At 38.5% G+C, this 15,771-nt stretch overlaps 1 protein-coding gene across 1 annotated transcript in view; it reads right to left on the reverse strand.

The window, feature by feature from the left end:
* Positions 1–251: 251 nt before the first annotated feature.
* Positions 252–15,771, reverse strand: part of Suclg1 (succinate-CoA ligase, alpha subunit) — a 28,023-nt gene continuing 12,503 nt past the window's right edge. Inside the window, exons 4-9 of the mRNA XM_013035460.1 lie at positions 14,768–14,980; positions 14,595–14,652; positions 11,087–11,170; positions 8,221–8,372; positions 1,892–2,080; positions 252–486 (exon numbers count right to left, since the gene is read on the reverse strand). Coding sequence (XP_012890914.1) covers positions 460–486; positions 1,892–2,080; positions 8,221–8,372; positions 11,087–11,170; positions 14,595–14,652; positions 14,768–14,980 — 723 coding nt within the window. The 3' untranslated portion in view covers positions 252–459. The remainder of the gene's footprint in view (positions 487–1,891; positions 2,081–8,220; positions 8,373–11,086; positions 11,171–14,594; positions 14,653–14,767; positions 14,981–15,771) is intronic.

Below are 15,771 nucleotides of genomic sequence, written 5' to 3' on the forward strand. Positions count from 1 at the left end.
ATGTGGTGCTTATGTGTATGCCTCAGGCATACAAGGCAGGAGCTCTACCGCTGAGCCACCTTCCCAGCCCCGAGACTCACAGTCTTATCAAAGGCAAATGTTATACTCACTTCTGACAGCCTCATTCTGGCAAAAGTTTATTTCGATGTTCTCCACAGAAAGCACACACACACAAATATACACAATCCCTCCATTTCTCTACATTCCTTATCATCTGACACATGGCAATAATAATAAGCCTCCAAAACACATTCAAATCAAATAATAAATTTATTGACCATCTCTGTTAGACAATAGATGAAAATAGCTCAATTTCTAGATCGTTTGGCTTCTCGTTGTACTGAAAGATCAGTGTTGGGCACAGGGGCTGACAATCAGTAGACAACAGAAACAAACTGCTTCTGGTATACAAGTCTATCATTTATTCCACAGTTTTAAGGAACTTTTTTTGTTGTTCTTTCAGATCATCTTCCTCTTTTCAAATTCCTACAGAAACAGAAGTGAGGGAGAAGATGGGATAAAGTGATGAGAGATCCAAAATTATAGTCACAGTCAAAATAATTATCTTTAGAATCTTTTAATCCAAATTATAGAATAAAATGTAGCAGGATGAGGGTACTTGAACACAAAATAACAGCTTTCAAATTTCTCTGTCAGCTCAAATCTAGATATAAAGCTTCAACATTGTTTCCTAAACCCAGAAGCCCAGAGGGAAGATGTAATACTGATGTTTTCACTGGAATATTAGTATCAGGAATTGGTGAGCCTCCCTGTGTCCAGGTCCATGATACCATGGCACATGACAGGTCTTTCAATAAGGCAGTAGAAACAGTCTGCCTATGTTCTCAGAAGATAAAACTAAACATAAACTCAGCGTTTTGCAACAAATGAATACCTTAAACAAAGTCTCGTTGAAGGAAACAATACTGGAAGTTCTATTTCTCCAGACTGTCAGAATCAGAACAGACAAAATGCGTAGAAGCTTGCTGCCACTTACTGGGGCAAAGTGGTAACACACATTGCCATCTGAATGTAAGCAGCTGCTTTCCCCTTTTCCCCTCCTTTCAAATGAAATTCTTCCTCACACCCTTTACTAACCCCCTAGACTTTTTTTGAACACTACAGTCCAGAGTGGCACATTACAAAACACAGAATATGCAAAAATTCACTAAGGCAAGGTGTTCATTGCAAAAAAAGACCACACAAAAATCAGGATTCTGAATTCCCCTCTGAGAAAATTAATTTGTGCATATTTTCAATACATGACTAACCAATTAAGATTAAAAGGAGGAAGACATAGACAGGCTAATAATTACTGAAGAGATTGTAAAAGACAATGGATCATTTAGACTATCTTAAACTACAATATTGTAAGAAAGCAAACTGAAAGCAACCATAGTATCACAACACAGCCTGGGCCAGAAAAACCCAAGGCTGACTCCCTGTCCTTATTTATACCTCTCTCTACTCCAACTACCTCTTCACATACTTTTGTTTGTTGTACTGAGTCTCCAACACCTCCACCTAGAAATAGAAACTTCTTGAGTCATGCCAAGAACTCTATACACAAGCCCTCCATATCCCAAAATGGAGATCATGGAACTTAAGTCCTCCAAAGTGTTTTCTCCTCCTAAACCTAGAAGCTGTAAAGGAGGCTTTAAGTAATATTGATGTATTGCTGGTGTACTTACAGAGCAACTCTATGTTTAAATTAGAAAGCTTTTATTTAGAAAGTCTTTCATTGAGGGCATTAGAACATTAATGAAGTGCTCTAAGATTTACTATGCTATGTACAGAGAATGCATAAAATGAACTCAAGCCCAGAAGCAAAGGCCTGGTTTCCAGGTCTCCACTGTGGCTACCTCAAAAGGGTCTCACTTGTCTTGCTTACCTTGTAGATGGTGGTTCCCAGCTGTGCAGGAGACATGCTGACTACAACTCCCGCTTGCTGAAGGGCAGAGATCTTTGCCTTAGCTCCACCTTTTCCTCCAGCAATGATTGCCCCCGCATGGCCCATTCTTCTGCCAGGAGGAGCAGTTAAACCAGCAATGAAGGACACTACAGGCTTGGCATTTGGGCCCTGGAGAGAAAGTGATATTTTAAACTATCTAAAAAAGAAGCCAGTCAAACCCAAAATCAAAATGAGCTTACTAAGAAAAATAATTGATTGTACTTGTTGGTAATGATAAATTTGAGCTTTCAGGTAAATATTGAAATTTTAGAAAACTTACATTCGACACTGTAAGTTTAACAACTTCTCTGCACCTACGCTCTTCTAGTAAGATTTGTGTGACACTGATAAACAGGTGATATGCTGACATTTAACGATCTACTGTGTCCGCATTAGCAAGATGTTCGTAACTCAATGAACTGGTATTTTTGAACTTACCAAAGCATGTTAAAAAAAAAACTGTGGATGAGATGGCTTTCCCCTGCCCAAATCAATCGCCATTCACTAGCATACTTGGGCATTTGAGGTCTTGTGAGTTATCTATGCTATGTAGATTATAACCAAAGGTTTTCACTGTACTAGAAATTAACACTAAGAAATTCTATAAATCTTCATTATTTCACTTAAAAAGTAAATTTCTAAATGGCATTTTTAAAACATTGTAGTGTGCTGGGCACCAGTGGCTCATGCCTGTAATCCTAGCTACTCAGAAGGCTGAGATCTGAGGATTGCAGTTCAAAGCCAGCCTGGGCAGGAAAGTCTGTGAGACTGTTATCTCCAATAAACCATGAGAAGACTGGAAGTGGCACTGTGGTTCAAATGGTAGAGCGCTAGCCTTGAACTGAAGAGCTGAGGGACAAGTGCCCAGGCTCAGCGTTCAAGCCCCACAACTGAAAAAAAAAAAATTATAGTGAGGGAAGTGGCATTTTATAGCTAATTTTTTCCAATTCTGTTTATCTTAATACATGATGTTTTTATATTTAAAATGTTGCTATGTTTTAGATGAAATATATGAAGAAAATCCAGCCTCATACAGACATTAGTTGGAAAGGGAGAAGCATTTTAACTGCCTTATATTTAACTGTTAACATTCTTCTTTGATACTAAGCAAACCTCTTCACATAGTAATTTCTCAAAGGTTAAAGGCAATGTAGGAATCTGAAGCCTAACAATGAATTTGTCCTTTTTCATTTTAAAATCCATTAATCCTTTTACACTTTGAGTGGCTCTACCAAGAATTTGCAACATTCATTGGTAAGTTTGAAAATACCAGTTTATGTTGTGTTCCAAACATCTTCTAAATGCGACACAGTTGATCATTCAATACAAATGTATCACCTATTTATCAGTATCACACAAATCTCATTAGAAAAGCTTAAATGCATAGAAGTTAAGTTTATGGTGGCAGACAGAAATTTTGCAAAATTTTAATATTCTCTTGAAAGCTGAAATTTATCATTAGCAACAAGTACTATCAGTTGTGTTTTTCTGGTATGAAAACTCACTTTGATCATTTTTGAAAAGAGGTATTCCAAATACACAAGTGTGTCTGCCACTCATTCTCCCAAGTACACTGGTGTTCTGTGGAAGCAGTCGCTTCCAGTCACAGCTCCAGTACAATGGTTTACTCCCAAGCTTACCACAAAATGCTGACTCAAAGGCCAAGATTTAATAAAACTGACCAATTTTATTGCTTCATTAGGAACATCCTTAAGTGAAACTGACTTTGTTTTATCTCAAGTAGCCAGCAGTGAAGGAAAACTGGTACCACGCTGCTACCCTGACTCCTGGGAGGTACTGCATGGTCTAGCATGGCTTGCTCTAGGCTTGGCTCCCACTGCTCATCCCTCTTCTTTATCTTCTGGGAACCCAGACTTCTCTACCTCTGTGCTTTTGCTCACAATATTCTCCATTCCACCTGGATATCTAGAAAGTTATTTCTTAACTCCAAAGACCTGCTTACATCTTGTTAGGGGTCAAACCCAAGGCACTGATCACATATCACATCCTCTATAAACCTTCCTGTTGTCTTCCTCATGCTCTCTATACATGTCCTCAGACCTGATAACTTCTCCAGTGGCCCTACTCTGCCTCTGCCATGTTTCTACTCATATATACATTAAACTGGATGTAAGCCTATTCCAGTGTGTTCTCCCAGGAAACAATGAGCTCCCTGAACACAGGGATTAGTGCTCACCAGTTTCTCTTTGTCCAAAACTTACTACAGTGCCTGTGGTATAGAAAGAAAAGGACTCCATCAAGTCATTTATTCTTAGTGGACAGCTGATCTTGCATTAGTTGTTTCTTTTTTGGAACTAGCATAAATTAGCTATGCAAGGCTATACAACTATAGCCATATAAGCTAGACAACTGTCCTCTCACTCGTGCTCTCTGAAAAAAATGAGAATCTCATATTTGAGTGATATTAATTTCTACTTTATCCCTTTCCTACAATGCCTCCAAAGTTGTGAAGGAAAAGATAATGATATGCTTAGAATGTCAAATAAATTTATATTCTGCCCACTGCCAAAGAAAGATCACTAGAGATTTTTTGTTGTTGTTGTTGGTTTGGGGTCTTGAAATCAGGGCTTGGGCACTACTTTTGACCTTTTTTGCCCAAATGTAGTACTCTACCACTTTGAGCCACATTGCCACTTCTGTCACTACAGATTTTCAAGGTGTAGAAAAACACCTTGGGGAAAGTTAAATCTGCAAAAAGACATGGTATGGTGAGAAAGGTGAAAGTCTGAGAACTAAAAGACCAGTTAGGACAGCATCAGGGTGACCTGAGCCCAAGCCCAGGACTGCTGACTCTGTCTTTCTCCTGTGGTCTGACTGCTCATCTTTCCACAGTGTGATGAAGTCAGCACTGTACTGGAATCTGTCTGACAAGCCCCTGACCTTCCCAAGCCTCACTTTCAAAGAAGGACAAACACATTTTACTCAAAGGCTGGAGATAAAGATTAAGCAACACAATTTTTACAAATAATTAATGTGCTCTTATAATGACAATAGTATCTACAGATAACATCTGATGAGATTGTTCTGTGCCAGGTATTATGTTAAGGGTTTCTGTAACACAAGATCAGAGGTTAAGAATTCAGAGGAGATAGGCACTAGCAGCTCATGTCTATAATTATAGTTACTCAGGAGGCTGAGATCTGAGGATCACAGTTCACAGCCAGCCCAGGCAAGGAAGTCCGTGACACTCTTTTCTTTAACCATCAAAAAGCCAGAAGTGGACTTGTGGCTTAAGTGGTTGAGTGCTAGCCTTGAGCAAAATGCTCAGGGACAGCACCCAGGCCCTGAGTTCAAGCCCCAAGATTAGCACCAAAAATGAGTTAATTCACAGAATATGTTAGAAAAACCCTTGATAACACCTTACTGTTGATCAGCCAAGGGTTGAAGAAGGGAAAGAGAAACAAGAGAAGTTTTGGCTAAAGGTAAAAGAGAATAAATATGGTCAAAATAGATTGCTGGCAATATACAGTTGAAATCTGTTGAAATTGTATTAGTAAGTGATGGAGACTGACTGGAACACACTGTATAAATTCAAGGGACTATCACAATTAAATCCCCTTGTATAGCTAATTAATGTTAATTTCAAAAAACAAGCAACAAGAGTCATTGTTCATTAATTAAGAGTAAATAGACTAATTTATTTATTTTTGTGGTGTTAGGGATCAAACCCAGGACACTGCCCATACTAGGTCAAGTGATCTAGCACTAAGCTACAGACCCTAAAAATTAATGATGAATAGGAATTATACATGTTTAGTATTCCCACCATTCTCTAATATTCAAGGGATTTAGAGTTGGACCTAAGTACATCTTAATATTCACCTTAATGCTTTAGTGTTGTATTACCTAAATCTTTTTTTTTCTTCCTAAATCTTTGTAATTCAAAATAAACCTGTTTTTAATCTAAAATTTAAGCTTTATAACTTTTTTGAATTCAAGAGAACCTAGTAATATTCTCCTCTAATTTCCTAACAAATCCACTAAATTCTTCCATTTGTTGGGCATTAATTGGTGTCTACTGTGCCAGGAGACTGGTCTGGGCACCAAGAATATTTATAGTCCAGACTGCAAGTTAGACATGACTACATCTGCAGAAGGTACAAACACAGGCAAGTGAGAATGCACACTGGCAAATCAATAAGACGTGGATCTGAGAAGATGGTTAAGGTAGTATGTGAGGGACTGGAATACCCTGCTCAATATGGCCTTTAACTCAAAACATAATGGGAAATACTGTCTGTCTTCAAAGGACAAAAACCAGTAACACAGGCTCAGAAAGAAAGATGGGTCTATGGCCTTAAAGAGAAAGAGAGTAGAAGGACACTACTGAGATGGCGAGAGTGGGGTGAGATGAGAACTGAAACCAAAGCAGAGGGAGTAATTACAGATGAGGCTCTGGGTCCAGACAACCACTGAAGTCTCATGGAGACAATTTAGTGAGTGGAAGCAAGATGAGAAATAGAAGTTTCTGTGGTTCCTGCCATGGAAACTATAAAGTATGATGTTGATTACACAAGATAATAATTCACACTTAAGGAATAAACACATGAACAAAGGCCGTGATGGCATGGTGAAGAGGTCCATATCATATAAGACCAGATACTTAGGGCAGAGACAGAAGAACTGCAGTTCAACACCAATTAAAAAAAAAAAAAAAGGAGTGAAACCCTGTGTCAACAAACAAACTGGACAGTGACACAGATGCAAAACCCCCTTATAAAGAGGATCTCAAGCCAAGGCCAGCTCTGGGCAAAAATTCTGAGACTTTATCCAAAAAATAAACCAAAAAGCACTAAAGGAAAAGAAGGTATGTGGCTTAAGTGGAATGCTTGCTTACAAGCATGAGCCCCTGAGTTTAAACCCCAGTACCACAAATTAATGAAAATAAAATGAAACAGTAAATAAAAAATAAAAGGAAGAAGGAAACTAGGAGAAAAAGTAGAGGTACAAACTGGAGACTTCAGAAAAAACAATGTTGGGAGAGTAGGGAAATTTGGCAGCACAAAGAGTTAAAACAGAAGATTTACTGTGTGCCTGGCATCACCACCTTGTTATATGTTACTGTGTCACTGAAGCTTCACAACTCTTACCACTACCCACTACCCGCCGCCCAGGAGGCATGTATCCCTAATGTATCCCTACTTTGCAATGAGGAAAATGAGGCAGCCAAGTTCAGAAGTTCTCAAGGTTATTGAGCTTCTAAGTGGCAGAAGAAGAGACAGCTGAGGGCTAGAAAATTAATGACAGGTAAGGAAAGAAACCAGAAACATCCTACAAACAAGTCTAGGCTTAGGTTCAATCCATCACCACAGGACAAAATCAAGTATAGTTACAACAGCTCTTGAAAGTTCCTTAAAGCATAAGTAATTGAGCACTGCTTGTGCACACCAGCCTGAAGGTGATTATGACTACCCTTCTGACTTCCAGTATTTATTGTGTGGCTGTGGCATTTCATTTATTGGCTTCCCAATTCCTTTTCACAAGCATGAAGAAAAAGTACATCCACGGCTTTCCTGGCCTTCTAAAGACTTTTTTTTTTAACTCCCTTGTTGATACCAGAGGGAATCTGGGAAGTCATCTGCATGCTTTTCCCAAATGCTTGCACACAATAGTGGCCACAGCAGTCACTGAATAAGGCTGGATGGCTACAAACTGTTTCAGGCAGGTAGGCTGCAAGCTGCTTCAGGCATTACTTTACTTCCTCTCCCCTCCACCTCCCACTTCACCCCAGGAAAGCTTACTCCCTTCTGCTATTAGGGCACAACATTACACTCGTTCCCACATCTAACTGTAAGGCAGAGGCAGCAAGAAAGCGCTCCCACAAAACATGTGGAGTATAGCTTTTCAACCTGCTAATGTATGAAGACTGAATGGCCAGAAAAGGGTATAAAGGCTAGGATGTTTAGAAAGCCAGCCTTGGGAAAGACAAAGAACACTATGCCAGACAACCTGGAAATAACATCAGCCACAGGTGTAAATGCACAGCCACTGCTCAAGTAGGGCTTCAGGAGTCCCAAGAGTATCTGATAAATGGATCCTTCATTCACTACCACTGTGAGGTAATGCCCCAGGTGCAGGGTTCAGAGTAGAGAAACAGACAACAGGCTCTGAGAACAGGAGAGGATAACCAACTCAGAAAAAGTCTTTAACTGTTCAGTACAGAAGGCCCAATTCAAAAATTAGAAATCAGTTCTAGGCATCTGGTATTAATCAAGAGCAAGGAGTTACTTTCCCAAAGGCACACTTACTGAGTTATTCTTCTTCAGATACTCTGCAGCACTTTCTTCTGCAGCCCCACCAATTTCACCAATCAGTATGATGCCGTGTGTGTCTGGGTCATTCAGAAAGACCTCAAGGCAGTCGATAAAATCTGTTCCATTAAAAGGATCACCTCCAATGCCTGAGAAAGTGGAAGAACAACAACGTATGTTGAAAATTCAAAGATGAATCATGGAATTTAGGTCAGAAGATATTTTTCTAAATGTTTTTCTATGTGGTCTGCCCTTTCTTCCTAAGCTTTTTAACATATCACTCCTGTATTTAACATTTCAAAATGTTACCATACATTTGTCACTATATAAAATAATCTACTTTTCTCCTTATCACAGTATGAATGTAAATGGTAGTTGGTTCCTGACTGGATAAAAACAATCCTCTTTTTCTTATAGCTCCTTTGCACAAGCTTCTTCCTCCCATAAACTTATTCCTGATTAACTCTTTAGAAATGACCACTTTAAGAAAATGTTTGTATTGTAAGTTAATAGTACCCTAAAGAAAACAATTCGACATTTAGCAAATTTCTTTGTAAAAAGAAACAACCTCATAAAGCATGTTAAAAAGAAACCATTTACAAATTTTAAGATACAAATCTAGGCATGGTGACACACTCCAGGAATCTCAGCTATTCAGGAGGCAAACAGAGGAAGCCCAGGAGCACCCCCTCCCCTCCATTTCAACTAACAAGCTGGATGTGATTATGCAAACCTGTAATACCAGCTGCTACACAAGCAGCCTAGGTCTAAGGCTGGCCAAGTGCAAAAACACATTATACACTACCTGAAAAATAACTAAAGCAAAAGTGCTGCCTGTATGGCTTAAGTGGTATACAGCCAGCACTCATTACTATGAGTGCAAACTTCATTATTGCCAAAAACAAATAATAGAAGATATGTGTCAGTAAGTGACAGGGGAGCAGGTATCCTGGCCCTCTTGCTTCAGATATAGTGATAAGGAATCTGCACAAAGGGACAGGGCTGACATAATACTAAAGAACGTTCCCTACAGACTGGCTGAAATTTTCTTTATTTTTAATTTCAAATTTGAAGGCAAGTCTGATCTCTTACTTTTCAATGCATCCGCAGAAAATGAAGTTGAAGAAGAGAAACAGTGCCAACCAAGGATCAAAGTCTGTGCTCTATTCAATACATATTAAACCTGCCTAACCTCTTGGTAAGTGGGCATTACTATTCTCCATCTACAAATCAAAAACTGAAGCAGGGGAAAATGGAATCAGCAAATCTGCTTCTTCCTTTGTCCATCCCACTAAACTGTCCTATGTATGCCTAAATTATGCTGCACAAGTAAACAGGCTCAATTAATGTTTCTGGCACAAAATTTATGGGTTTTCAGTATTTTCAAAACATTCCAAGGCTATATTCTATAAACTTTTGTTGTTAAAAATGTTATTTTTTTTCCAGGTACGAATGGCTATTTGGGAAAGGATCTTGGCTTGAGACCTGACCAGTTCTCAAGATCCCTTGTCAAGGAACAGCTGGGAGCAGTAGTGCATCACTGTCATCCCAACTACATGAGAAGCTGAGACTAGGAAGATTAAGGTTTTAAGCTAGCCTGGGCAAAAAAGTTTGTGAGACCCCAACTAAACTGGAAAAGCTGGACAGAGTAGCATGTGCCTATCATACAATATATACAGGAAGTATAAACAGAGGATTATAATGCAAGCTAGTCAATGCAAAAAACAAAATCTCATCTCAAGAATAACCAGAGCAAAAAGGGCTGAAAGCCTGGTTCAAGTGGCAAACTGCCAACCTGACAAATGCTGACTCCTAAATTCATACCTCAGTACCACCAAAAAGGAAAAAGAAATTCTATAATTTTAGGATTTAAAGAAATACTTGTAAAATACTTCTATTTTATAAATGTACCTAATTTAGAAATGTGTCTAACTTTTTTGGAGGGGGAAGAAGAAAAATTATTTCGAACTGTAACAAGTTGTAGGAAACTTTATTTTTTATTCACTCATTCATGCATTCATTCATTTTGCCAGTACTGGCATTTGAACTTAAAGCTTCACTCTTACTCAACTGGCATTCTGCCACTTGAACCACTTCCAGCCTGGCTTTTTACTGGTTACTTTGGAGCCAGAAGGCTATACGGACTTTTTCTGCCCAGACTGGCTTCAACTTGTGATTCTCCAGATTTCAGATTCCTAAATGGCTAGGATTACAGGCAAGAGCCCAGCTCCAAACTCAACTTGGAAGATTTACTTCTTAAAGTAAAAAGCAACATGGTATAGAAGCAAGAGAATTCCTAGGGAACTTAGCTTTCCTCACCCTTGATTTTGTGCTCAAAACAAAACAAGTTGTCAGTTCAGAAGTACCTAAAAGTGTTGCCTTAAAAATGAGACAATGAGAGTCTTTAACTCTCATTTCCCACAAAGGGAACAAGAAATGTTTCCCATTTTTCTTTTTTTCCTACTTTAACTTTGTTATACTTATATAAAATTAAAAAAAGAAAGTTAATGGCAAAGAATTCAGTAATTATGTAACACATTAACATAATGTCGGGAATAACAAAAGACCTAATATAAGGAAGTTCTTCATAGCAAGCAAAACAAGCAACGTTTTCAGGCACAAAGGCTGTCCAGCCACACATCCCTTAATGTTTGGTCTCAACCTAAAAATCAAATCTTCGACCATGAATCTAGAAAAAATATAGGACTTCACACATAAACATAATAAATTCAAGACCACACAATTTTTTAATAAAATGGTATCAAAACCTTTTACAAATAACTAAATCAATGTAATAACTATTATACTCCTTCAATAAAGATATTATACTCCAATTAAAGAGTTTTAGAAAAAAATCCCTCACCAATACATAAAGATTGTCCCAATCCAACTTGTGTTGTTTGGTGTACAGCTTCGTAAGTCAAGGTACCCGATCTGGACACAATGCCTTAAAAAGAGAATTCAAAGTATTAAGTTGTGTTCATATGACAGATGATGGTAAACTAAATTATAAAAATTTGCCATAATGAGTACATACAAGGTAAACATTTTTAACTAAAGCAAGAGTTTAAGATAGGTAAAGAAAAAAGTAATTAAGGTTATTTTATGAATATACAAGAAATGCAGGAAAACTCTATATTCCCTCTTCTTTATGGAGGGGACAATATCAATACGAATTTGGTAGATACAATCCTGCTTAAAGTGGACTGACTTTAGTACTCAATCACAAGCCATCAACTACAGAATTACTCAGCAATGCTATCTACCTTCTTCATAGTTACATTTCCAAGAACTGCCAAACAACAAACAGTCTTTAAAATCACTGAAAGAAGAGTGGGAAAGAAGAAAAGTCAATGTCCTGCTGGATTCGTCAAATATTCTACCTAATTCCTTTTATATCACGACTCTGTGGTAAATATCTGATTTTCACATCTGGAAAAGGCATGAAAAGGGAAAGGAGAAACAGGTGGAATGGCAGCTAGATATCTTGTCTTATAGTTCACCATGACTGAGAGGAGCTTCTGGAAAGGTAATCTATCCCATGTCGCAATCTATGCAATACATTTGAACAAAGGATACATATTGGGAGACCATACATGGTAGTACATGCCTATAATCCAAGCTACTCCAAGATTGTAGTTTGAGGCTAGCCTGGACAAAAAGTTATCAAGACCCTGCCTCAAGCAAGCCAGGTACAATACACACCTGTAATTACACTACGTGGGAGGTAGAGACAGGAGAATTATGGTCTAAGGAAAAAACACACAACCTTATCTGGAAAATAATGAAAGCAAAAATAGATAGAGGAATGACTCAAGTGATAGAGTGCTTGCCTAGCAAACACCAAGTACTGAATTAAAAACACTGGTACTACTCCCATAAACAAAAATACATAATCCTAATTTGACATGGTTAAGAAGTACAAATAAATTATTTCAGCAGGTAGATTAAATAAAACATATTAAATAAAAACACTTGAAAAATAAAGCACCTAACCCTATCACTAACCCTAACTCTGCCCAGAGCCCTACAGAAAAACCTAACTCTAACCCAACCTCTGCTTCCTCCCTATCCATAACACCACACTTAACTCTAACCACAGTAATACCTCTAATCCTAACCCTACCTGATATCCCTACTTTTAACCCTATCCTACCTCTAATCCTAACTCTAACCCTAAACTTTATGCTACCCTTAATCCTAAGTCTTTCCCTAACCTTAAACCTAACCTTACACCAAGTCTTATCCCAACACTTAAACCCCAACCCTACCCCCTCCCTAACCCTATCACCAATCCTACCCCTTAAACCTATCCATCCCCCTCTCCTAACATCATTCACACAGCAAAGGTCATTGACATCTTCCCACAAGATTATGTACTCTGAAATATGAAATGACTTAGTCAACACTAATTTACCACTAGCTGTAACTCTATACTCACCCTATCCCTACCTCAACTCTAATCTTAACCCTAAGCCTAAACACATACACACAAATAATAATAAAAGCAAAATATGGAAGTAATACTTCACAAAAGAAAGTATATGATCTACAAACACATGATAAAGTGCTCTACATCATTAACCATCAAAGACACTCAAATTAAAATGAAATGAGGTACTACTTAACTCCTAATAAAATGATGAAATTTTAAAAGTTTAAAAACTAAGTGTTTGTAGAGGTGTGGAGCTGGAACTCTCATACATTGATGGTGAAGATGCAAAGTGACAGTCACTTCAAATAACTATTAGGCATTTCTTTAAAAAGTTTAATAGCTGGGTGTGGTGGTGTATGCCTGAAATCCCAACTAACCAGAGGTAGAAATGATTGAGATTTTAAAGCCAAACTGAGCAAAAAAGTTAGCCAGACCTTATTTAACCAACAAGCCAGGCATGATGGTACAGATCTGTTATCTCAGCAATGTAGAAGACCTAGGTGGATGGATAACAAACTCTAGCCCTGTGCAAAAATGCAAGAAGCTATTAAATAATTCTAATAATAACTAAAGCACTTGGGCACCAGTGGCTCACACTCATAATCCTAGCTACTCAAGGGGCTGATCTTTGAAGATTGCTGTTTGGAGCCAGCCTAGACAGACATATCCAAAAGATTCTTTTGTCCCATTAACCAGCAAAATGGTGGAACTGTGTAATCCTAGCTACTCAGGATTCTGGTTTAAAGCCAGCCAAGCCAGAGAAGGACTGTCCATGAAACCCTTATTTCCTATTAACCACCAAAAAAAGCTGGAGGTGGACCTGTGGCTCAAGTGGGAAAGTACTAACCCTGAGCCCAAAAGTTGAGGGACAGCACCCAGGTCCTGAATTCAAGCCCCAGGACTAGAGCACATGCGCAAGCATATGCATGCATACACACACACACACACACACACACAATCACACACACACACACAGAGTTGGAACTGGAGGCCTTTCTTTCTCAGGCCCTGAGCAAAAAGGCCACGTGAGAGTATGAAGCCCTGAGTTCAAATCCCAATAACAAAACTAAACTAAGCTAAAACTAAAGCCAAAAAGAACTAGGGTCTTCATTGGAGGGGAGGACTGGGGGGAGACTAAAAGGAAGGGGATGGATGAATACAAAGAGGAACAGTGGGCAAATAGCCATAATACTCAATGTACAACACTTCAAAATGGAACTTGGAAATTGAGGAGATGGATAAGGATGGGACAAATGGGCGTGGTGAAGCTGACCCAGATGTATCATACACATAAGTGAAAACATTAAACTGAAACCCTTCTGAACAACAATTTAAAGATAACAAAAGGAGAAAAAAAATAGGACTGGTGCAGTAGCTCGAGTGATACCAGAGTCTGCTTAACAAACACAAGGCCCCAAGTTCAGATCCCAGTACTGCCAAAAAAAAAAAAAAAAAAATGTTGACCATATTCATATACTAGCAATTCCATTCCTGGTATTTTGTCCAAGAGAAATAAAAATGTGCCCATTACAAAGTCTATACATAGATGTTCATCTAAACCTTGTTTTTAAGAAATAACCCAATATGAGAAAATGAAAAAAGGAACTGTAATAAAGCTGTAGAATAGACTACTACTCAGCAATAACATAATAAAATGACTGTTACAGGCAATCATGAATGCTGAGCAAGAAACATGTCTTTATGCAGGCCCTTCCTGGCCTCCCCCAAACCCAGTCTTCATTGGTTCTCTAGCATTGCAATTGCTTCTCAAATATACCCATTATATTTGAGATATAGAACTGATTCCCTCTAAAACTTTCCTGGTAAATTCTACTAAAATTAAAATAAATTTGATTTGCATAGTCATAAATTCTCTTTGTGAATCTGAAGTTTGGGAGAATTTTTAAATCTGGAAGAAAGTAACAAACTTGCTCACCAATTCTTCCTTTCTTATGAATATGGCCAGGCATGATGCCAATTTTGCATTCTCCAGGCTGAAAGAAAAATGATAAACTCCTAAGTCACATACACAAACATATTGGGACAGACTCAGAGCTACTGCACTTTGCAAAAGGCTAAATCTGGCATCTTTTTACTTTGTGAACTCACATTGATGACTCCAGGGCAGTTTGGGCCAATCAGCCTCGTCTTTCCCTGGCGTGTCAGTTTGTACTTGACCCGCACCATGTCCTGCTGTGGGATACCTTCAGTAATGCACACCACCAATGGCATTTCTGCCTCAATAGCTTCATCAATGGCGGCAGCAGCAAAAGGAGGAGGGACATAAATGACAGACGCTGTGGCACCTGTCTGCTCTTTGGCCTGAAAAATTAACCATAAAGCACTTTGTTTGGTTAAGTCATAAACATTGTAAAATAAATTCAATACCATGATTTCAGTAATGTGTAGGGGAAAGGGACATCACAGGAGACATAAGAGGTCTTCATTCTTCCCACTGTCTAGCTCACCAGTCACCAGCCAGTTCTCTACATCAGTTGATTGCACTATAAGTTGAAAAGTTCTGTGACATCTCATTTCCTCAAATAACAGCACATTAGTAACCCTGAAGCACTGCCTCTGTACCTCCTACAAGACCTAATGAGCCTTCAAGTGCTTATAGCTTAGCTCTCAAACATCTTCTTAAAAATATATACCATTTCGCAAATAGCACCAAGAGACTTTGCTCATCTTTCCTCTTCTCTTTATTTCAAGACAGTATCTTTGTTCATCCAGGATATTCATGAATTCACAGTGTAATAACCAGCAGGGCCCACCTGCCTCAGTCTCCTCAGTGCTGGGATTTCAGATCTGCTTCATCACATCTGACAAAATGGAGTTTTCTTATCTGATTTTTCTTACTTTGAATGCATATTCATTAGAAATGAACAAATCAAGAAAAGAGGCACATGCCTGAGTGACCTTAAAATAAGAATGTTTTAATGCTCTCACCTTTACAACACAAAGCAGTTGGAGAGCATCAACTTAACCACTGCTCTCTCTGTGAACCTGAGCTTGGTCTAAACACTTGGCCTTTACACATGCGCTACGTCTATCAACATAAATACATCTTTCTACCCATTTCTCTGCGTGGTCATGTCTCTTCTAAGATAATG

This window comes from Dipodomys ordii, unplaced genomic scaffold (genome assembly GCF_000151885.1).
Source record: "Dipodomys ordii isolate 6190 unplaced genomic scaffold, Dord_2.0 Scaffold212, whole genome shotgun sequence".
Taxonomy (NCBI): domain Eukaryota; kingdom Metazoa; phylum Chordata; class Mammalia; order Rodentia; family Heteromyidae; genus Dipodomys; species Dipodomys ordii.